General features: G+C 39.3%; 1 protein-coding gene across 3 annotated transcripts in view; it reads left to right on the top strand.

The window, feature by feature from the left end:
- Positions 1 to 25,517, top strand: part of peli3 (pellino E3 ubiquitin protein ligase family member 3) — a 181,648-nt gene that overhangs the window by 117,731 nt on the left and 38,400 nt on the right. For all 3 annotated transcript variants that reach the window (XM_072375859.1, XM_072375860.1, XM_072375858.1), the window contains exons 4-5: positions 11,711 to 11,812; positions 22,562 to 22,780. In XM_072375859.1, the coding sequence (XP_072231960.1) occupies positions 11,711 to 11,812; positions 22,562 to 22,780 (321 nt within the window). The remainder of the gene's footprint in view (positions 1 to 11,710; positions 11,813 to 22,561; positions 22,781 to 25,517) is intronic.

Raw genomic sequence — 25,517 nt, 5'->3', positions numbered from 1 at the left:
TCGTCAACAATGCTAGGTTGAATGTAGCACTGGTGTCCACTGAGAGTTGCTGTAGAACCGGGGGTCAGTTTCTCACCACAGATTGTACATTTTAAACCTTCACACACTTGGGGGGTTTTTACCTTAGTCATCGCAATGCGATAAAATCTCTTACACGTTGGACACCTTTTAATCAGATCACAATCACTCACTTGCATTCTGGCTTGGGGTCTCTCACAACGTTCTTTGTGTCTGTTGAAGCACAACGAGTTACGACAGCTTCTGTTGCAATCACCACAAAATACAGGGCTGAACTCTTGAGTTGTACAGGAAGAGTTGTAGCACACAGAGCAGTAACCGGGACAGTAGTGTGAGTGGGGCTCATTGTAACTGGTGTAGCAGTGTTCACAAATGTATCTCGACCCTATAAAACCTTTGAGGTTTTTTATTCCATAGTAATGGTTTTGGAGTAATAACAAAAAGAGAGGGCTTGATCGATCTCTGAAATCAGTCTCAAATTTACATAGAGCTCGGTCATCCTTGGTTCTGTGAAACACCACAATTTTTCTGTTTAGGATTTTTTCAAATTTTCCAACATCACTGAAAGATACAGGCGTCTGATCAGTCAGGCCTGCCAGACGCTGCCACTCTCTCCCCTGTACCAAGGCCTGACTATCGGTAAATTTAGAGTCGGAGACGTGCGCGAGACTGATGGCGAAGCAGAGCTAATTGTCACAATTATCTGTAATGTACAAGTAACGTTTTCTCTTAAGGATTAATTCGCATTCGAAGGTTTTTGAAGCCTTCTGTTTGGCGCCCCCTGTGGGGTTTCTTACTACCTGGAGGATTAACTCCAGGTTAGTATCAGAGGCAATCTCTACGTTCGATTGAGTTAACTCGTCTAAAAAGTCCAGAAAGGCTTTCAGGATTACATCAGACTCGTCTGTGACAGAAACGGTAATGTGTTGAGAAATACTCTCACCTACTAATTCTAGCTGGACGACATCATTACATCTGGCGAGTGATCGCGCTGTTTCTGCCACTTCAATAAGATTGCTCATAACAGCTGAAGTGAACTCAGCAACGTTGGGCATTATATCACGGCACGGACACGGTATTGTGACGGAATGTCTTATTTCAAGACAGTTGAAACGTTTGCGCTCAATCGGTGGAGGTGTATCTCTCTGATTCTGTTCAGCTACATTCTCCTGATTCAAGCCCCTACCATGCTGCCGAGTTTGTTCTGCTGCAGCTGGAGAAGGTATAGAAATAAGATTTCGTGAGACAGTATCTGATGCTAAAGCTTGAGAAGCACTATTTGCTGAGGCTGTATTTAGTGATATGGCACGAGGAGCTGGATTTGGTGAGACAGTATCTGATGCTAAAGCTTGACAAGCACTATTTGCTGAGGCTGTATCAAATGATACGGTACGAGGAGCTGGATTTGGTGAGACAATATTCGGTGACTCATTTTGCCCGTTTAAATTCTGGATTGGTGGTTCTAATTCGTGTAACACGCCAATTTCATCATTTTCATCTTCTTCAATATCCGTAGGAGATGACTGATAATCTACATTAAGGAGCGCATACTCCAGCGGTGTAAAGTAATTCCACACATGAACCGGTATGGGAATATGCAAGTTTTCCACAGCCTCAGATAATTCACAACTAATTACAACTCCACCTGCTTGATTATCCATCTTTACACAGAATTGAGAATGGTTAAGAGGGGAAAATATATTTTTGTATATATATATATATGTACACATTTACTTTACTTGGAAGTCACCTTCAAGTCACGGTTAATTTTCTGTATAAGAATCTCACTACTTCTCATGAATGCCCGAGCTCTTGATTTTTCACGTTGGATGGTGGCATTTCTTTTCCTCCATAGGCGAGGATCTGGCCGGATTGTAGGACTTATCTGTTCTATTGACAGGTCAGCCTCTGTGGATGAAGGAGAAATAACCATAAAAGTATTTTAAATATACCTGGTTCCGTGATTGTGAATGTTTAAAAAAAAAAATAATAATAATAAATTTTTTTTTAAAAAGTAGAGAAAGAAATTGCACCTCTGATTAATCCTCGGACGAGTGACAGCCTTGAGCACACTCTAATGCTTCGTTGATTCTTTACCACGGACCTTTACCACGGACCTCACAGAAACACAGTTTAATAGCATACAAATAGATAAATAAATTAAAAAATTTAAAAAATTAAAAACCTTGCTTAAGTATACACTATGTGAAATATGCATAGATGTTACCACATAATGCTCCCGTTGAAAGCAGCACGGAAAAGTGAACAGAGCAGTAATAATATATCAACTGTCTTATTTTACAGAGGATTGCACATTGCACTTCACATGAGTTCTACTGAAAACGCTGCACTCTTTTAACCACTACCCCTCCCACCCTCAATCTCCCTATGCGTCACATCCATGTTGATGATGTATGACGCTTACGTGCACACGTCGGAAGTCCACACGTTTTTTACATTAAAATGTTTATCACCGTGGTTGGTGGCTTATGCAGTGAGAAAAGAGACGTGAGAAAACAACAACAAAGAATGATGAGTTTTTTAACTTACGCGGGGTAAGTCCAGGCTGTTTATCGAGGGGTTCGGGGCTGTCCAAGTTTATTTCAAATACTTTATCCTCCTCTTCTCCATGAACAGAGCCCGGCGCCCCGAATAGTTACGCCGATATGCAGCCTAGTACACCGACAGCCTGTGTCCCTTCAGCCGCTGCCGCCTCAGGGTCGAAGCCAGTCGGGCCGCGGTATTCGAGGGGAGAAACGTATGCTCGGTGGTGTGTGTAACACCGATGATTCCAACTGCCCGTCCTCTGTAGTAGCAGCCGGAGAACCCGCTGAAAACTGATTGTTCCGAACAGGGAGCAGTCTTCGTCGTAGCCGAGATTTATTCAGGGAAAGTCCGTTTTCCCCACTTGACACGATGGAAGTCCAGTCTCCCTCAAACACAGCTGGGTTCTTCTTTCTGTGAAACCCTTGCTCCGCGCTGTTTAATAAATCTGTAAACAGTTACATATGATGTTATTTCATTGAAACATTTCACTTGTTTGTGAAAATGTTTGTGAACATTTCACAGTTTGAACAAACAGTACCATAATCGGCTTGTGTCAATATGAAATCGCCCAGGTCGTCGGCATCCGGCTCTGGAAAATAACACTCTGTCATGATGGGTGATATAAGTATAAGTATACAGTTTATCATCAGATCTTTTTACTCACTGTTGAATAGTCCAAAGAGACCCAACGAACCGCCGGGTGGTTGTGAATGGATGTCAACTCTTGTTTTCCGTCCTAAAAAAAGTTGTTTTTAGAGATTTAAAGATTTAAAGGAGACTTTTGCGTACCAGAGTCCATGATTCCAGTCCTGTCGTGGTTGAGTCCTCGAAGTAAATGCCTGAACCATTCTATATAGTCTTACATCCCCCTCCATAGAAATAAGGGAGTGTTTTAAAAATTTCTGTGGTAATTTCAATTCATTAGTTCTCCACACTTACCTTAGCTCCATCCTACAATTAGTTACAGATTATTGGATCAGATCAAGATACACACCTTCTCCTGAGCATGAAAAGAGACTGCCATTGTATGGTGTATTCCTGTGACCCTTGAGGCAGTGTGATACAACCATATGAAAACCATATGGGCAGTCTGATCTGTCTGTGAACAGGTAACACTACAATACAAATCCAAGATTGCCAAGACAGTATCACCCTATACTAATCTGTTTCTGACACTATACTGCATTCACAGGGCCCGAGGCTTCTCATCACAGCATGCTCTTACTTATCTGTTTCACCCCCGCCATTACTCTCAATATGCATTCATAGGGCCTCGGGCTTCTCATTCACTCCTCATTCAGTCTGATATAGCCAGATGTAAACTTTATGGGCAACCTGGTCTATTAGTGAATTCTCTGTAGATCAACCCTTGATACCAAATCCATCATGAGTGCAAACTAAGTGGGAAACTTTTTTGTGTAATTTAAACCTACCCCTATTTGCTATAAATACCCCATCCTCCGTTCAGTGTCACAGTATGGTGCATTCTGGCATGAACCCTGGCAGTTCACCCACACGGTATGAGTTGGTCAGTCAGAGAGAGCCAGATGTAAACTCTAACAGAATACCCTGTCTCTTACTGAAACAGTAACAAAGCAGGATTGGTGACGCTCTTATATTGGTAAATGGACTTGGTAAATGGACTTGTACTTGTTTAGCGCTTTTCTAGTCTAACTGACCACTCAAAGCGCTTCACTACATGCCACATTCACCCCACTTCACACACATTCATACGGCACGTCTTAACTACTTAACTACGTGCTTTTTTCTAATCATTCATACACATTCATACCCCAGTGATACACTGGGAGGCAACGTGGGGTTTAGTGTCTTGCCCAAGGACTCTTCGAACCACTGACCTTCCGATTGGTGGGCGACTGCTCTTCCTCCTGAGCTACAGCCGCCCATATTCATTATTAACTGTCTGCTCTCCCCCATCCCTCACAGTTTACCACATTCATGCGGCCCCTGGCCGTTTACCTTCACAGTATAAGTTGGCCAGTCAGAGAGAGCCAGATGTAAACTCCTACAGATTGCCCTGTCTCTTACTGAAAGAGACCCCCCCACACATCTAATTACTTTCACATCTTTACCTTACAGGGACCGGTCAAAAAAAGGAGGACTTTCCGGCACCCTGAGCCATACTCAGACGAGACTTAGAATGTTGACAGCTTCTACAACTTAACCTTTCCTATTAACCCTAACCCTTTCTCTTATTTAAACATTCAACAAATATATTTTATATATATAACTTCCTGGACTTAGCTGTAATCAATCTTAACCCTACCCATAAACTCCCCCTTCCTTAGATGTCAAAGGCCACATGACCAGATGTGACCAACCAGATCTATGGCAAAGGTGACATGACCAGATGTCAACAACCGGATGTAGGTCAAAGGTCACCTGTCAAAAATAGTTTGATCGATCATATGAGGTCATAGGTCACCTGTCAAATTAGTTTGATCGATCATATGAGGTCATAGGTCACCTGTCAAATTAGTTAGATCGAAGGATGTCTTTATTTTCTCTGACACCCTATCTCAATCGACAACCTGGAGCGCAGTTAAAGTATAACATGTAAGTGATTACGCAGATTACGCAAAACATCGGATTGACTTGTTGTCGGCTTTTATTTTATTTGAATCCATATTTATCATTGTTTACTATTTATCCAGAGCCAAATTTCCCCTTAATAATCCCTCTCCTCTACAGCACAAACTGGGCCAGCAGTAATAATTGGTGGTGGAACCAATTGGGCTTTCGCTTGCATTTGACAGTGTCTTGTTTCACTCATCATGAAGGAGGACTTGAATGGCTGATATTTAAAGGGTTTAAATGCTGGAAATACGCTCATTGGATAATTGATCATTTGCAGGGTCCAAATTAATTACCTCGTTGATTTAATGTATTTGTATTGTTTACTTTCTATCTCGCTCTTTAATGTGCACAATGTCATTATCGTAGTCTGCACAAACTCATCATGCATGTATTCTGCTAACTGCACTGTCCATAACTATTTGATAGGAGTTCATTTGTAGCCTAGGCTATTTCCTCATTTTTCGTTGATTTAGTGGACTTGTTTGTGGGATGTTGCGGAACAGTTTCGCCGAGACCGAATGCACTGCCAATCACCATATCCAACCAATCACCATACTGAGCGCTTCTAAAGTCGTGCATGAGAATCGACATAATCCATAGCAACGGTGCATAACTCTTAGTGAACTTTTAGTGATTTATCCTTAGTATGAATAAGTCTCAGTGGCCTCGTGAATTACTTTTCAGGAAAAACCTCCTTTAAAATGTTTTAGCACGAGTTAGGAGCACTCCTAGCGGTTAGATGAAAAGCTTTGTGAATACAGCCACTGGATAACTCAGAACTGTCCGCTTCTAAATTCATACAAAACTGAAGTCTTTGGGCCTCATGCAAGAACCACTCGTATGAACAGATTTGTTTTTAAATTGTGTTTTTAACTTGTTTTTAACTTTTGCATTCACCAATTTTTCACCAATTTTTTCGTATTTTGAGTTTTCTTTCAGGTACAAACAGAATTATGAATGACACAGACCTGTCATAGGAGTCACGTAAAATAGTCTGCTGTTATTCAAATCAAGTTTGCTTGACTAATGGCTTGTATATTTAATTACTTTGAAGATATAAATAAATGCATACATTATAGCCCGTAATTATGCTGACATCATTCTGTTTGACTTAAATTATGCACTAATTGAAAGTTAATTTAACTCTGGATATAACAAAGTCAAAGTGTAACCAGAGGCTGACTTCCTACTTTTGGATGCCTTAGCACGTCAGGCTCTTGGAAGAGAGTGTGTGTTCCAAGACTGTGTAGATATCCTTGCGGAGACAGATGAATGGCTGACATCGCGATTCAGATTGCCAAGGACTGTGCTGCTGCAAATACGCAGCTTGCTAGAGCCACAACTCCAGAGAGAAACTGGCCGATCACACCAAATTCCACCACATGTCCAGGTCCTCCCCACCCTTGGATCTTTGGCCACGGGAACCTTTCAGAGGAAGATTGGAGAGAGATCGGGTGTGTTCCAGTCCTCTGTGAGTCATGCGCTCCCCTTGGTCATCAAAACTCTGTTTATCACCCATAAATTCCCATACACCGCTGTCGAACAAGTACAAATTAAGATGGACTTTCATGCCATGGCGGGACTGCCAAACGTAATCGGAGCAATAGACTGGACACATATACGCATCAAAGCATCCGTGCCATTGTGGAGCACACCATTGGTGTGTATCGATACAGCGGGGGGCAAAATGGTCTGTAGCTCAGAGAAGGCTGCGTTTTGCACAATATTGCCATGAATGAGGGTTTCCCACTACTTGAACCAGCCCAGGAAGACAGCATGCCAGAAGACCCCCTCATGGACCGCCCCAAGTTGACCGCCCCAAGACCGCCCTCAAAGTGCCATCATGACGAGGCAACAACTGATTGCACGGCTTTAGTCGCAGTCATCGAGCGCCTGGCCATGCCGTTTTAAAAAAAAATCCATTTTCATATCAAACTATTTCTTCTTTATTTCGGTGACATTACAAAATACAGGTGACACAGAATTAACAGCACTCATGATTGCTTCCCATTTCTTTTCTTTAGCAGGTCCCGTAATTCCACTGCTGACACTGCTAAAAATGACAGATTTTACTTTTTGGATCTCTGAAAGCAGAACTTCAATCTCAGAACCCATAAAGTTGTTCTTTTTACGCCTTAATCTCATGATTCAACATTTCCTGACACAGGAGATAGGAAGCATAGCCTTATATGGTATTATTTTGGGCGTGGAGTATGCAAATTTACTATCCTCATGCACGTGCACTTAACACAGGTCGTTTACACACATTTTCGAAGTTAAGAGTATTTGCACAATCTGACGTGACATGTTCATACGAGACCTACATACGAAAAAGTGAGAGAAATTTAGAATAAGAATATGAAAATGTTGCATGAGATCCACTATCTTTGGACCTGAGTGCTTCAGGGAGAAATTGTCTAGCTATATATTTACTCTACATGGTATTTCCTTGGCTTATAGTACTACAGTGAGGAACCTTGGAGTTCTTTTTGACTAGAATTTATCATTTGATGCACATATAAAACTGGTTTCTAGGACTGCCTTCTTTCACCTTCGTAATATTGCCAAAATCAGAAACATCCTGTCTCAGAGTGATGCAGAAAAACTAGTCCATGCATTTTTTACTTCAAGACTGGACTACTGTAATTCTTTATTATTGTTATCATTATTATTTTGACTACAAATTCTCTGAAATTTCTCCAAAATGCTGCAGCCAGAGTTCTGAGGAAATCTAACAGGAGAGATCATATTTCTCGAGTTTTAGCTTCTCTTCATTGGCTCCCTGTTAAATTCAGAATAGAATTTAAGATTCTTGACCTCACATATAAAGCTCTTAATGACCAAGCTAAATCATATCTTAAATATCCCATTTTTAGAATGCTGATTAAGCATTCTCACTATTGCTTAATAGTGAGAATGCTATTGTTTAAAAGTTATACTGTATGAACTAACTGTAACTATTGTTTTCCTGTTTACCTTTATTATTATTCCAGCATCTTAATTCTTCCGTACGTTTTTGGGACTTTAACTACTCCTGCATAATTTCACCTATTTCAACAATTTTGGTATCAAAACGTCCAGCTCGTTCAGGGGATTTATGCAATATATTTTGGTCTTTCTAACCTTTATACTTTTTAAAATATTAAATTTTTATTCAAATTTTTCCATCCATCAAATGAAAGGAAAGTACTCTTTTTAACCTAACTACTTCTGCTTACTTTTAGCTAGATACACCATTCAAACTAAACGGGCCACAAAACATTAAGCTAATACCAATTTGAAATATGACAGTTTCAAAAACATGAATATTTTTGCTCCTTCTTGATTTTTATGAATGAAGAGCCAGCAGAGTAACACACTGATCATTTTCATCTTTTTCTGATATTCAAAGAAATTCTCTAACTTTTATACAGTTTAACTTACAGAAACAAATTATTCTTTAAAATGTAGGAAAGGTTATCCTCTTTCATCCAATGTAACTATTAAAGAGCTCACATCTATAAAATTTCAGCTATGAGCTTTGCAGCGAGAGAAACCTTTCAAATTTTCTCACTAACTCCAATGGAAAGTTTGGTATGACAGGTTCAACTGTGTTCAACTCACTGCCGTTTAAAAATCTTTCACTCCCTTGAAATAAAAACTACAATACCGCATTCCTCTAACCCTTCTGGTTCTTACGGTCTTCAAATTATTTTCCTCGCTCTTACAGTTTTTTCACAGGAGGTCATCGTATCCATTCAGCTCCCAGAGTTTATAAAAGTAGAGTGGGAGGCAGCACCTTCAGTTATTAGGCCCCTCTCTCGTGGAAGAAGCTGCCAGTATATGTCCGGGAAGCAGATACTCTCTCGACCTTTAAGACTAGGCTTAAAACTTTCCTTTTTGATAAAGCTTAAAGGGATGGCTCAAGCGATCCTGAAACATCCCATAGTTATGCTGCCATAGGCTTAGACTGCTCGGGGGCCTCTTATGTTACACTTTTCCTCACTTTTTTCTTTTTCCCCTGTTTCATGTCTGAAATGATATTTTTTACATTTGCCATTATTGTTGTCATTAACTTATGTTTCCCTGTTCCAACAGCATCCTTTGAATTGTGTTATGGTATTTGTTGTCCCCTCTTTTCTGTCTTGTCAAACCCCAGCTGGTCGAGGCGGATGGCCACCCTTCCTGAGTCTGGTTCTGCCAGAGGTTTCTTCCTGTTAAAAGGGAGTCTCCCCTCTCCACAGGCATGCTCAAGACGCGAGATTGGGCCGAAAAGAAGTTTCAGTGCAATCTGTTGTTTTCCTTAGCTAAGAAATTCTTTTTGAATTGTCTCTGTATGAATGAATTGGATTAATTTTTTATTTAATTCACTGGATTTTATTGTATTATATTTACAATGAATTGAACTCCAATTGACTTGAATTGGACAATATTATTGGCTTGCCGTGACATTTGTTGTAATTTGGCGCTATATAAATAAAACTGAATTGAATTACTTTTTGTAATTCATTTTATTTATAGATTACTTCCCTTTTGTATTCCTCCTTTCCATTTTCTCCTCTGTTTATTTCACAAAGCCCATTTATTTCCATGTTTTATTTTTAAATTTCCCTGTCTCCTTTTTTACATTCCTGCATTCATATCTCCTTGAATATGCAAATGAAAGGGGTGGTCTTTCAGATTATGTAACGGGAGACATGTTTCACAACACAGATCCAAATACCGGAAGTGGGGAAGGGTATCAACGTTAGTGACTAGTTTAACTTGCAGTCAGAACAACGTCGTACAGCCTACATTTTTGTTTACACTTTATAAACAACTATTATATTTGATGCAGACCAATCAGTGACCAAGAGAGCTCAAACTATCTCACTTTGTTGAATTAACAAGGCATCTGTATGGTAGCTTCAGCACCAGAAGGAACATTTTTTCCACTCTCGGTTTCAGGTTCTTCTGAAACACGATCTATGTAGCCCGATTATCAATCAACAGGTGAAAAGCACAACCAATGACGTCCCCCCATTTCAGTTGATCTGAATTTAAGCAATAGAAATACATGTTAAGCTTTAAGCTAAGCTTTGTCCAAGCTTCCATCAGTCTGATCTTCTTTCATCTTAAAGCCTATGATCTCATGTTGTTTTGCTGGAGCTCTCTTTCTAGACTTTTTTTTGTTGTCCTGTATAAGTCTTTGCTCCCTTACTTTCTGTTTCAATTTGTTTTTGGGCAGTCCTCAATATTTCCTTGTCTCCTAGCCTAAAAACCTTTTTCACGTGCAGCAGTTCTTTTTCAGGTCCATAGTGTTCTGGGGTTTGTTATTTGGGCAGGATTTCACTCTCTTTGTTGGAATAATACTCACCACATAGAAGTTAATATAGTCTGTTACACAAAGGAGCTGTAAGCATCTTTTCCATTTGTACAGAATAAATCCATCTTTTTTTTTTTTCTCAAGTGGAGCAGTTGATAAAGCGGGGAATGTAGCAGATGGAGACTTGGTTGGAATCTCTATAGATAGCCATGGATGCATCTGGATGTTATGTTTGAAGCCTGGCAGCAACTCCATCTTTCTCCAAGTTTACTATTTTTATTTCTATACCTACTTAATCCAATTCATGGGTCAGGAGCCCATCTCAGCTGTTCTTTGGCGGGAGGACAGGTTGCCACTCCATCACAGGGCCACACAAAGACAAACGAGAAACACAACCACGCATGCTCACACTCACACTCACTCCTCAGGACAATTTAGAGACACCAGTTAACCCAGTGGTTCCCAAACTGGGGGGCGCAGAGCAATTCCAGGTGGGGCACACAGGTGGAATGCATGAATGAATCAATTAATAAATGACACTGCTAGTACAACATGAACAAGTTTTGATGGGGCTCCCACGTAAACGCAAAGCAGAGGATGAAGCATTGCCAAATGTGCTTCCAAAGCAATTTCCTTACATGGTAAAGAAAAGATATGATAACACATATCTTGCTTCTGGCTTCACCTGTACAACAGTGGGTAACGAGGAGAAACCACAGTGTGTTGTCTGTCTTAAAGTGCTAGCTTGTGACAGCTTGAAGCCGAACAAGCTAAGACGCCACTTGTAGACAACACATCCAGAGCACAAAGACAAGCCAGTTGAGATTTTCAGACAAAAACTGAAGCTGCATCTGTGCAGAAAATTTTCTTATGTATCAAAGGGGGTCCTAGCAGAGAAAGTTTGGGAACCACTAAGTTAACCCAACAGTGGGAGTACCCAGGGAGAACCTAGGCATACACAGCCAGGATTCAAACCAGGAACCTTCATGCTGTGAGGCAACGGTGCTAACTAATTTCTAAATTGTATGCGTAAATTTACCTGAAATGGGTTTATTGTAAATGTATTAGTGTATTAATCACTAGCATTTTAGTTAACAATAAATGTTCTCTCTCCACTTTAACAATGAGTGAGGTAAAATTTTAGCAGCTTGAGTTCCAGTTCAGTTATCCATCTAAATCCCTTCATGTACTCTGTGTAGATTTTCCTGGCTAGCTTCAGCTCTTCTTGACATGTGACCTTAATAATACAATTGTCATTGGCAGACACTCGGCAACAAAAGTCAGCACAGCATCTCTTATACATTGTCACGGAGCCACTCTGTCATTGTGGAGTACACTAATGACATCAACACAGACATGTTTCAGGTAAGTGTCCACCCACACACATATCCACACATGTAACTCAATATTTTTTTGTGTGACCTAATTTAGAAATGCAGGACAGTGTGAGGCAAAAACAAACAGAACAGGAAATAATGAAAAAAAGTTAGCGAAACACATATTTAAACATCTCTCTTATCAATTTTTACAATAATTCTGAAGATTTATCATCTTCAAATTAGCACAAGCTGTGTTATGTTTCATGTTTTGTAATCGTATTCAAACTTGACCTTCTTTGCTAAGATGTTTTTATGATGAATTGTTATTAAGCTGATTCAGAGTTAAACACATTAGACATTGTAGAAAATACACCTGGGAGTGTTTACACTGCCTTATATCTCTGGTCTGTATGCTATACACTGTGTGCACAATTATTAGGCAAGTGAGTATGTTGACCATATCATATTTTTTATGCATATTTCTAACTCCAAGCTGTATAAATTTTTTGTTGTTGTTGCTATGCTCCGGCTTTATCAGCAGCATGTATGTATTCTATGTAATAGAATATAAAATATATATAATGTATGTAATGTAGTTTTAATCTATATCACGTATCTCTATAGAAATAGAATAGAAAACTAATTTATTCATCCCCTAGTGGGGGAAATTCAAATTAGTAGAGTAGCTCAAAAAATTATAAATATTTACAATGATTGCATACTAGACAACAACAATAATAATAAAAACAAACAATGACGACAAAATAAATAAATAAATTTGAGAACAACATGTCAGCAGTCACTATTAAAAAGCCTTATTGCTGTGGGGACAAAGGACCTTCTGAGCCTCTCAGTCCTACAGCGCAGTAAGATGAGCCTCTCTCTGCAGCTGCTCCTCTGTCCTGCCAGGATGCTGTGGAGAGGATGTTTATCATTCTCCAAAACAGAATACAGTTTCCTCCTCATCCGTTGCTCCACCACAGCACTGAGAGGGTCTAGTCTTCTACCTACAACAGAATTGGCCTTTTTTGCCAGTTTGTCCAGGCGCTTACAGTTTTTTCCTGTAGTGCAACTCCCCCGGCAGATAACAGCATAGAACAGTGCACTCTCAATGATATTGTGACAAGACATGCATATCATATCACTACAAACATTGAAGGACCTGAGCGTCTCAGGAAGAAGAGACGGCTCTGGCCCCTCCTGTACACTGTTTGTTGGCAGACCACTCCAGTTTATTATCCAGCACCACCCCCAGGTATTTGCAGGTCTGAACAGTCTCTATCTCCCCTCCCTCAATGCAGACTAACTGGTATGGAGTTTTAGATCTCCTGAAGTCCACCACCAGCTCTTTAGTTTTGGTAGTATTCAGGAGCAAAAAGTTATTTTTGGTCCAGTCATAGAAGGACTCCACAAGGACTTGTACTCCTTCTCCTGTCCACTGCGGACACATGCCACAACAGTTGTATCATCAGAATATTTCTGTATGTGGTGGGACTCTGAGTTGTACCTGAAGTCTGATGTGTACAGGTTGAAAAGAAAAGGAGCCAAAACGGTACCCTGCAGAACCCCCGTACTGCATTCCAGTGTTCCAGAAACACATCTCCCCATCCTGATGTAGTGGGCCTAAGGGTTGTATAATGCAACCCAGGTGGCCACCTCTTTGGCACCTCCCTTAGCTCCTCCCCATGTTGTGTGGGGTGACTATATAAAGGCTCAAAATGGCTCCATTCAGCCTCTGGCTGAGCTGGTGTGGTTACCTGATTAAGGTGGTTTACTTGCTGCTGTGCTGTTTTGTTAGTTTGTTTTGTACAGTTCTGTTATACAGTTTTTGGCTTGTTTCCCTTTGTTCTGTTTTGTGTATTTCTTTGTTTATCCAGTTTGGTTAGTTCAAGTGTTTTTGTCCCATTTACATTTGTAATATTGTTTTATGGATTAAGTTGCTGGTTTTGTTAACCCTCTTTGTTTGTTCTTTTGAGTTTCAGTGTGGCCTGATTGTCATCAGGTGGGAGGCTATGCACCGTAGTGAGGGCCTCACTTCCTATTTTGCATGCAAGTAGACACAGGGGCACTTCTAGTGTGGTTGTAGTGGTTTCTTTTTGTAGTGTTGCATCCCAGGTTAAGAAGGAGGGACACACTCACCCAGTAGTATGCCTCCCACTGAGGCTCCAGCCCACTGATTTTAGTTTTTTGTTGTTTGGATTTTAGCATTGTTATAGTCTGCCTTTTAGCTTCCTTTTTGTTAATAAAAATCATTTTACAAAGGTATCTTGTGTTTCACCCTTTTCTTTTTCTACAGGAGCAGTTTTGCTTTATTCATCAGCATTTTCAATAAATAGATTTGTTTTAATTACGTTCCTGTCTCTGCCTCCTCAGTCACGACCCTGTGTCCGTATACGTATTTGTATTCCAGTTGTTATATCTTGGGGTGCAAGTCCCCAGGTGGCGTTGTTGACCCATACAATTCCTTATTTTACCCCGCTCCTTGCCACACTGACATACTGTGGTCTGGCAGTCAAATAGTTTATAATCCACGATGTCAGGGAGGGGGGCCACACCCATACCTAGAAGCCCACCCAGTACAAGAAAAAGGTAGAGAGACACCTGGAGAACTATAACACAAAGGAGGTGTGGAGGGGGCATGAGGACCATCACTGGATACAGACTAAAAAACTCTCAGTCTGTGGAAGGGTGATATAGACAGAGCCAAAGCTTTCAACCAATATTACAACAGGTTTGATAGTGTGACTTTTTACACCTCTGCTGCTGCTCCCTCCACCCCCACCACTTCAGCTGCCTCCATACTGCTTCCACTACCCAGCTGTGCTTCCACCTCAATGGCAACTTGCATTATTAAGCCTCCTCCTCCACCTAGCTGTGCCTCCACCTCTGCAGCAGTTCTCACCAACAGGCTTCCTCCATCCAGCTGTACCTCCACCTCCAAGTCAGCTTCCACCGACAGGCCTCCTGAGCATAAAAAAAACATGAGTGGAAAACACCATTCTGTACATGCTGCATCGGGCATATGCTTATCTGTATGTGCCTGCTTCATATGTGAAAAAGGCCAGTTCTGTAGTCGGCAGAAGGCTAGATCCTCTCAGCGAAGCAACGGATGAGGAGGAAATTATATTCTGTTTTGGATAATAAACATAAACATCCCCTCACAGCATCCTGGCAGGACAGAGGAGATGTTCACAGCCATAAGGCTTTTTAACAGTCACTGCTGACATGTTTTTCTCTATTATTATTATTATTATTATTGCTGTTATTGTCCTAATATACAATCATTGTAAATATTTTTTTTAAAAGTGAGCTACTTGACTAATTTGAGTTTATTCTATTCTATTCTATTCAATAACCTGGAATGCTTAATGAATTTAACCATACCAGGTGATGTGGATCTGTATAATGAGGGAGGGTGTGGCCTACGCAGGTCAGCAAGGTGTGCATGTTAAGGTGTGGATGAATATTAGGCAGCTTCTTTTCCTCAGGCAAAATGGGCCAAAAAAGTGATCTTTCTGACTGTCAATTACAAAAAGTCTCTCAGAGGAATGCGCACTCTTGAAATGGCCAAGATATTGGGGCGTGATCACAGAACCATCACATGTTTTGTTGCCAATAGTCAACAGAAATGTATTGAGAAAAAAAGACCTAACTTAACTGCCAAATATTTGAGAAGAATCAAGCATGAAGCTATAACTGCAGTCTACCTGGAGAACCCAGAAGTACAAGATGTTCAGTGCTCAGGGACATGGCTAAGGTAAGGAAGGCTGAAATCCGACCACCACTGAACAAGACACATAAGCTGAAGCATCAAGACTGGGTCAAGAAACATCTGAAGACAGATTTTTCAAAGTTTTATGGATTGATAGAATGAGAGTGACTCTTGACGGACCAGATGGATGGGCCCATGGCTGGATCAGTAATGGGCACAGAGCTCCACTTCACGTCAAATGCCAGCAAGGTGGAGGTGGGGTACTGGTATGGGCTGGTCTTATTAAAGATGAGCTGGTTGGACCTTTTTCGGTTGAAGGTGGACTCAAAATCAACTACTAAACCTATTGCCAGTTTTTAGAAGACACTTTCTTCAAGCAGTGGTAGAGGAAGAAGTCTGCATATTTAAAAAAGACAATGATTTTTATGCAGGACAATGCTCCATCACATGCATCCAAGTACTCCACTGCGTGGCTAGCCAGTAAAGGCCTTAAAGATGAAAAAAATATGACATGGCCGCCTTTTTCTTCACCTGACCTGAACCCAATTTAGAACCCAATTTAGTGGGCAGTTCTTAAATGGGAGATTTACAATGAAGGAAAACAGTACACCTCTCTGAACAGTATCTGGGAGACTGTAGTTGCTGCTGCACAAAAAGGTGATCGTCAACAGATCAAGAAACTGATTCCATGAATGGATGGCTTATCACTGTTATTGAAAAGAAGGGTGGCTATATTGTTCACAATTTTTTTTAAATGTCAGAAATGTCTATTTAAACATTTTAAATGGTTTGTTTAGAATTTTCACTTAAACGGATGAAAAAAAGAAAGTGAGATGGGAAAATGTGTTTTTAATTTAGTTTCGCAATAATTATGCACATAGGGATATTCTCTTAAGAAAGCCAAAACCTCACTTTTACTTTCTTGAATATTCTACAAACAGCAACTAGTTACCTTAACATTAACACCAAAACAATCTGTAAAGTACAAGTAGGATCTAATTTCCTCAGTCCCAAGTTTTCTTCTGACAATAATGTGGTAAATAAACTGCACACAGTTCCTTTCCAAACTAGTGTAGTTTGATGCTACCCAACATAGACTCCTAGTGTTGTTGCTCTTTTTTATAAAAATCGTAAAGAATATCTTCTAAATGTGTCAGCTTGAGATTTTCTCAATAGTGTTGAGTGTTTTTCAAGCTATGGTCCCACATGTGAAATATTTATGAGAAGTGTTCTAAGAAGTTAGGAACGTTAACATTAACCTTAAATGGAAACTACACTGGCACACTGGATTGTACACCTTTGTCTTCAACATAAGTGATGTCACAAAGATAGTATCAGAACTTTAACAGTCAGGGGCTCTATTAAAGCAATGGTATTGGATGACAATTTTGTTTTCTATTGTTACATGAGCTCAAGGTATAAATGCAGCACTATACATTACATCTTGGTAAGAAGGCGGTTATACAAAGGTAAGGTAATAAAATTGGAATAAATTGTTATATAATAAATAACCAGGTAATAGCCTATCAGTGTGGGTAATAACTGTCCAAAATTGAAGTTACAGGACAATCGTGCCCAAAAACCAAAAGTAATAGTGGTGAAACACATTTAAAGGTAAAATAGACGCAAGAATAATTGGTAATAGTACACTAAGAATTTAGTAATAACATGAAAACTTGCTAATGATAAAATAGTATTATCAGTTCAACATCTTAATTTAAAAAGAACATGAATATTGTAATAACCTGATAATAGTTATGTAATAGAGGATGTTTTCAAAACATTTTGGATAATCAGCTAACCTGCTGTCGAAGAAGTTAAAAATGTTATTACCACATTATAGTACTGAAAGTAAGCCCAAACGGCAAAACATTTTCTTTTAAATTAATTCTAGAGAAATCTGATGTTTTTGGTTGCAACTTGTTACCTGGAAACACCTATGGTGATTTATCTGGAAAACTATCAATCAGGCATGGTAACCGACCAATTACCTGTTTCCATTTAATATCTTAGTAATGTTAGATTACATAGAGGCATAATGCTTACCTGAAAACATGTGTGGTAGTTTCTATGTAATACCCATAAATCAGGCTTGCGAACAGACCTACTTTCATTTTATTTCTTGGTAAACATTACATTAAACTAAACATCCAGGGGCATAATCTGTATCTGAAAACATACTTTTGTGAAATAACCATGAAGAAAAGTCGCAAACTAACCAATTATCTGTTTCTAATTCAATTTAATTTAAATTATACATTAACTCAAACAATGAGGCATGGAATAACACATTTGTAGTGTATTACTTGAATACAGCTTGAATTTAAAAGATAAATTAAATAAATCACTTCCTGTTAGTCCAACCATGACTTTCAGTTAGGAAGACCAGGAAATGTAGCAATGTGCTGGATTGGATCCAGCACATGGATCCAATCGCATCAACACCAAGATTGTTGATTTCAAGTTAAGATAGTGGCACACATAAACGCAGCAGTTCAGAGCTCTCCCTTTTGGTGCTTTGTTTGTATTTTTATTTATTTATTTTATTTTGTGTAGCTACGCCTTTTCTTAAACATTCTGACAACTTTTTGCTGGGCAAATAGCATTTATATCTGTCATGAAAACCGATAAATAGGATTACTTAGCAAGTGGGCTGCTGCAGCTGAGTTTCTCGACTCCTACAACTTCTCAGTGGATATTGCTAGGCGACCAAGATTTCCATTGCAGGCTATGAAGGATGCACAGGGCAAGGAGATGAAAAGCAGGGTGCAGGGCTGGTTCTCTGGTGAGATTATGGAAGCAGCCACACAAACCTCGTATTTTCCCAGTATTTTTCTCGGGTGGCAACACCCATTCTGAAATCCCGCCATTCCGACATCCCACCATTCCGACAAGGCTTTCCGTATAAGGAAATGTGCGTTACTCAACTGGTGAGTCCCTTCTTTCTGTTCATGCAATTTATATGTTTAACACATGTTTACAGATAAGCGTTATTAAAAACACAAAGTCTCGGCAACTGGAGGAGGAGAAGCAAACCGCGGTGGTTTTCAATACACACACTCCAATGCCACTTGTTTCAACTTCCGAAAATTTAATCCAGGAAAAAAAGGCTTACAAACATGGACGGCTCCATGACGCACAAGAATCCAAAAGAAACGAAAGTTAACTAAAAGAAAGCAAATAAACAGCATGAAGTGGTCAAAATTGGTTTTACGCATGCCTATGTGCGTCTGGCACATGCGTCTTCGGGCTCTCCCACGTTGGTTTGTGGATGAAAGCTATATGTTCAGCTGTAATGTCATGTAAAAACAATCTCTACATGACATTTACTCCCAGGTGTCAACAGGCTGTATAAAGCCTTGCGCAACGGCTGTGTGTTTGTGCCAAATGCGCAAAGCCCATCCGCGCTTCCCATAATTGGAGCGAGTACTCATAAATCACATGAATAACATGAATAAACGTTTTTACTGCATTTTGTAGTGTTTTATACGTTCTATGCTGTCATTTCTCTCTTCTCCTATTGGCAAAGCAAGGCAGAGTGCTCACAACTGTGTCCTGTGCAGTAGCCGTGATATCTGTAATTGCAATTATTACTTTTGCATATGATGACAGCGTCCAAAAGACGCATGGGCTCTGTGGAGAGCTCCGCTCCAGCTGGCTGCTGTGACAGCTCACTGACACTCTATTTCTGCTTAATCAGTTTCAGTCTCGCCAGAGTTAAATTAATATCTGTATTTTTATATTTGAAATTTTAGGGGATTTTGATAATAGATTATTAAAGTTTGTTTGCGAGGCCTCTGTGGCCTCTGCATGTGCAGAGTTTGTGCACCAAACTTTAGGGTGTATTTGCGCCGGCATATCATTAGTGCAAAATGTTTTGGGTAAAACATAGGCTATTAAGAGGAACTGTCGGAATGGCGGTATGTTAAAAAAAAAAAACATACCGCCATTCCAACCATAGGAGGAAAAAAGTGTCGGAATGACGGGACGTTTGATAAAAAATTAAGTGTCGCCATTCCGACAAGTGGAGACCCATGTCGGAATGGCGAGATGTCGGAATGGCAGCATTTAACCATTTTTCTCACCAACGCAAGATTGCTCGCTAGCAAGATGGATAAATTGAAGCTATACATTGCAACAAAAATATTGTGAAGAACAGTTGTATTATTGTCATCACGGAGACTTGGCTTAATTCAGTATTTCAGGACTCAGCTATAGAGCTAGCAGGCTGCACTGCACACTGTCATGGCAGAACCAGAGACACTAGTTTCTTGCTAACGGTATGTTTTCGACAGGATACTGTTCTATTCTATAAATCAGTGCTGTAACTATTTTTGTAAGATTCTTTATCAACACTTATTTGCCCAAAAAGTGGAAAAGAAAGTTAGGGTTAAAATTTTTTTTAAAGAGCTAGTTATAAGTGCTATTTTGCCGTTCTGATGCAAATATCAATGTAATTCCACTGCATTTGTTTTCTGTATTTTATTTCTTTTCCTCAGTTTTCACTCTATGAAATGTGAAGGGGTTGAGAGGAGTTTAGCTTGATGTATGTTTTATGGTTATTACACCCATACACAAACTACAAATACATTGTAAAGTAAAATATGTACGAAATATGTAGTAATAACTAGGTATTAAGCAAAAGTGTTAATATGGCTTTCAGTCCTGATGATAACTCGCTTGTAAAATTGCATCTGTAATTATTGTGCCTCAATGCTTATTACAATGATGGTCTTGTGTTATCAATCTGTATGCCCTGCCGGGCATTGTTAATTTTCTTTTTATATTTATGTTAATTTTTTTTTTTTTTATCAATTTCTCTGGTGTAATTTTTAGTTTAACTTATGTCTAAGGATGATCAAATAAACTTAGAAAGTTCAATAAATGTATTGTGTTTTCAATTTAATTTTCATGCATCAATATTTGATTTGATGTAATACTATCATCAGAGTAAAAAGAAACAGACTTAATCACTCAGCATTCTTGATTCATGGTTGCTATATAGAATGCACCAAGAGTGTTTCCAGTTAATTAAATAGTGTTTGAATGTTTGTTAAAAAGTAATATTGCCATGAAATAATATGGGAACATTTATTTTCTCAGTCTCCAGCCCTAATTCATAGTGATTTCATAGATACTACAACACATTTTTTTCAGGTAACCATTATAACAGTGACAGTTTAGCTATATGCTTATGTAAATAATATTGCCACAAAATTAAATGGAATCAGATAATTAGTCAATTTTACAGCTCTGGTTCATGATTATTAAATGGAAACCACCATATCTGTTTCTCTGTAAGCATTACGTTTGGTTTTGATCTAATAATATAAATAAGTTGAGTTAAAAAAACAGGTTACTCATTAGTTTTCAGTCATCAGTTTTCCATGTTAAAGCTATATTACATAATAATTATTATGTTTTTACTGCATTCATCTGACCATGTTATATCTAAATATTGAACTGGTGTTACCATTTAATCATTACAAGTTTTCCTCCATTCATCCTTTACCCACTTAATCTAATTTTTGGGTTCCGGGGGTCTATCTCAGCTGTCATTGGGTGAGAGGCAGGATACACCCTGGACAGTCCTGAGAGAGACAAACGAGACACACGGCCATGCATGCTCATTCTCACACCTAGGAACAATTTAGAGTCACCAATCAACCTAAAATGCATGTTTTTGGAAGGTGGGAGGAAGCTAGAGAACCCGGAGACAATGCATGTATACACAGGGAGAACATGCAAACTCCACACAGAAAGGCTCCAGCTGGAAATCGAACCTGGATCCCTCTTGCTGTGAGGCAACGGTGCTAAGCACCACACCACCATGCAATCCAAAAATTTTTTTTGTTCTTTTTAAAATCTTTAAACTTGTTTCCATGGTTTTTGGCATCTGATTACAGATAACTTGAGTTTTTCATTGTCACTGCCCTCGTATTCCCAGTTTTATATGACAGTCTATAATCTCACAATTACTTTGGTAATGACATGATAATTACCTAATAATTACATCTTTATTGTCTGGCTATTACTCCATTATTACCATGCTTTCTCTCTTCTGATTTCTTTCTGTTTTTCTTCTAAATGCCCATTTCTGTTAAAATGGATATAGTTCCAATTGTGACCAAATGCTAGCTCTGAGTCTACTATCTGTATATGAAGTGTCCTAAAATGATTTTTCTTTTGTTATAATTTTTTTTTTAAATGATAGAAACGGAATGTTATGATTAGAAAGTAATTTGTTTAAAATATAACAGAATATGGCTCAAAGACATATTGAATGTTGAAACTGATCAGATATTCAATTTCTTTTAAAGAATCTAATATTACTAGATTTTAAAGATAGAACTCTTTTGAGAACAGTAATGTACAGATGGGGGGATAACCAATTTTAAACAGAGCTCACCCCAGCACTTGCAATGCAGCCTGGACTGTCCTTTCAAGGGGATTTCACAGCTATTCACACCTTGTATTTTGCGACCAATGTGTTGGAAAACATCTCAAAAGTGACAGTTACCTGAATGACACCCAAAATGGGGAGGTGGGTCAGTGATTTACATATGACCCCAACGGCTCTTGTAAGATCTTACAGTTTTCTCGTAATGTCCCAGTAACAGCTTATAAATCTAAATCTCTCCACTAGCTGTTTAGATCGAAATAAGCCTTTCAGGAGATTAAATGTTTTCAAGAACCAAGAAGCAAAGTCAAGTTCTATATGGTGAATTTTAATAACCATGTGTTGCTTTTTCTACAGGAATGTGAAATAATATGTCAAGTTCTCATGACAAATACTGTACTACTGGATAGGGTATACACTGGTGTGCTGTAATAAGACAAGCAGATGGGGCTACCACTATAATAAGCACCACAGTCAGAAAGTGACTGAGGGAGGAGTTTTTTCAAATGTGAATATTTGCAGCCTCTAAAAATAGTTAAAATGTTCTTCAATAAAAAACAAAACTACCAGCATGACGCAATCACGTCACGCAATCCTTCCTGCACAGTAGGATTCTAGAATGCATGGTTAATTTTGTACATAGCTGACTGGTGACAGTAATCTCTTTCTCTTGGTTCTCTCAGATTGGGAGATCCACAGAGAGCATGATTGACTTTGTGGTCTCAGATACAGTGGGAAGCGGCAGTGGTCAGAAGGTGAATGCAGCTGGGGACAGTGGATGTCAGTCAGCTCAAAGCACCATCTCACGATACGCTTGCCGCATCATGTGTGAGCGCAGTGCTCCCTACAGAGCTCGCATTTATGCTGCTGGCTTTGACTCCTCCAAAAACATCTTCCTTGGGGTAAGTAATATTTCCCCCTTGAATTGATCATTTCTCTATATTACAGTATAGAGACTGGCGGACTGGCGGAAACATGTAGACTTAAATTATTCGGTTGAATATGTTCACTGAGTTAGCGGTCTCACACTGTACTTCACTCCAGTCAGTGAATCTAAGTTGAATATTGCAATAAATAAGTGGTAAAACACACTGGTGTTCGATATGTGGCTGATATTATATGCACATGCTATGATGATCATCATCATATCATTATCTTTATTACTATTAGTAGTAGTGGTCAACCACACTGACTCAAGTGAACCAGATCACTTTGAGTGACTCAGGGCAACCCGTGTTCATAAAATAAACCAAGTTATCCACCACTACACGGAATATTTAGCATGACTGATATTTGCAGCTGGCGGTGGGGAGTTGGGAGTGAGCTGTCAGCAAGGAGCCTCAGCCAATGAGAGTGCAAGAGATGGGGTCAGGTGACAAAAGGTCAGACTAAACACGGAAATGGAAAACAAACAAACAATTTTTCAGAATTTGGTTAAATGTTAGTGAGAGCTTCAATGCAACAGACTGAAGAGAGAAGCCATGGAAAGAAACTGACACTGTCTTCTTCACAACAAGATGAGAGAAACAGACTAAGTCACAAGAAGCCGATTGTATTGTGTTTTTGTAATGTGAGACACTTGTACGGTGTACATTTTAGGACATCCTCAGGATCAGGCTTCAGCGTCAAACCTCAGATGAAAAGGTATAAGGTCTCAGGAAAACCTCTGTCACACTCGCACCAAAAGGCTTCATAAAAAAACTTTTCACAATGAACGGCCTCAGAAAAGAATTCTCAACGGCGGGGTGAAACCGTTGAAACCGTTTTAAATGACAACTTTTGAGCTGAAGCCGTTTAGTGTGAACGTTTGAGCTGAAGCCGTTTTAAATGACAACTTTTGAGCTGATACCGTTTTAAATGACAACTTTTGAGCTGATACCGTTTTAAATGACAACTTTTGAGCTGATACCGTTTTAAATGACAACTTTTGAGCTGAAGCCGTTTTATGTGACAGCTTTTGAGCTGAAGCCGTTTTATATGACAACTTTTTAGCTGAAGCCGTTTAGTGTGACAACTTTTGAGCTGATGCGGTTGAGTCTGACATTTTTTTTCTGAGGCCGTTCATTGTGAAAAGTTTTTTTATGAAGCCTTTTGGTGCGAGTGTGACAGAGGTTTTCCTGAGACCTTATACCTTTTCATCTGAGGTCTGACGCTGAAGCCTGATCCTGAGGATGTCCTAAAATGTATACCATAGAGTAGTCTTGTCTTCATGACAGCTGTTTGATAGAGATCAGTCGACAAATTGAAGGTTCAGTCTAGCAAACAACCAATGTTTCAGATACATACATATGTATAGTCAAATCTGAAATTATTCATACCCCTGGCAAATTTTCACTTAGTTACTTTTATTCAACCAGCAAGTTTTTTTTGGGGTTTTTTTTTATTGGAAAGACACAGGCGTCTCCCAGAAGATAATAAGACAGTGTACAAGAGGCATCATTGTGGAAAATAATATTTCTTCGCTCTTATTTACATTTTAACAAAAAGTATCATGTCCAAAATTATTCATACGATTCTCAATAATCAATAGAAAAGCCTTTATTGGCTATTACAGTAATCAAACACTTCCTGTAATTGCTGACCAGCTTTTTGCATGTCTCCACTGGTATTTTTGCCCATTCATCTTTAGCGATGAGCTCCAACTCTTTCAGGTTGGAGGCACTCCTTGCCATCAACCTGATCTTTAGCTCCCTCCACAGATTCTCAGTTGGAGTCAAATCAGGAGTCTGGATGGGCCAGTCCAAAACGTTAATGTTTTTGTACGCTAACCACCACTTCACCTCTTTTGCTGTGTATTTTGGGTCGTTTTATTCCAAATGAGCATTTACAAAGACCAAGCAGCTTTTTTGTGCTTTATCTTGGGAAGCAGTGTCCTCCTTGGTCTGCATCCGTGGAAACCAGCAGTGTACAGTGTCCATTGGACTGTCTGTGTAGCGTGGTACAAAGTGAAGTTGTCCTCCACTACACATTTAATTTGAAAGTCTTTTATTTTTGTTCTGCAAAAAGCCAAAAATATATATTATTTATCGCGTTACGCCACACACATCTTCACACTCAGGTGTGTGTTCCCGTTCTCACAGCGTATTCACATAACACAGAAAAATGATGAACATCTACACAAAACATCCAAACAATAATCATGACCGTTACATTGCTATTCCAGACCAGTTGTCTTATCTTGTACATTCAATATCAATTTGTTTCTCCAATACACAATCAGCCATTCATATCTACCAAAATGATCACATTAACGAAATCAATTATGTATCTATTGTAGCATACTCGTGATGACCAGTAAAAGGGGGGAGACCCAAAGGAACCCTTTTGCTTTGATCTGTTAGGAGTGGTTTCAAAATAACAAACCCCTTCATTTACAATCATGAGAAACGGAGTGAAAACAACATTCTAAACAAGGACCTTCCACCTTTGAAAGATTCTGGAGTTAGATTAACATCTGCTCGGCCGGCCAGAGCTGAGTTGGATAAACACAGCCTCACCTTTTGGTACCAGATGGGTCAGTAGGGTGCATACCAACAGAGAACATTATCATCCTTATCTAAAGAGTTGTAAATTAAGATGTGACAACCACCATCTGGACAACAGACAGACTCTTGTTGGAAATAAAGGAAAAACTTCAGA

Source organism: Leuresthes tenuis, unplaced genomic scaffold (genome assembly GCF_036924035.1).
Source record: "Leuresthes tenuis unplaced genomic scaffold, fLeuTen1.0.hap1 SCAF_22, whole genome shotgun sequence".
Lineage (NCBI taxonomy): Eukaryota > Metazoa > Chordata > Actinopteri > Atheriniformes > Atherinopsidae > Leuresthes > Leuresthes tenuis.
The sequence above is the reverse complement of the archived record's forward strand: the minus strand, read 5'-3'. Positions and strand labels throughout refer to the sequence as shown.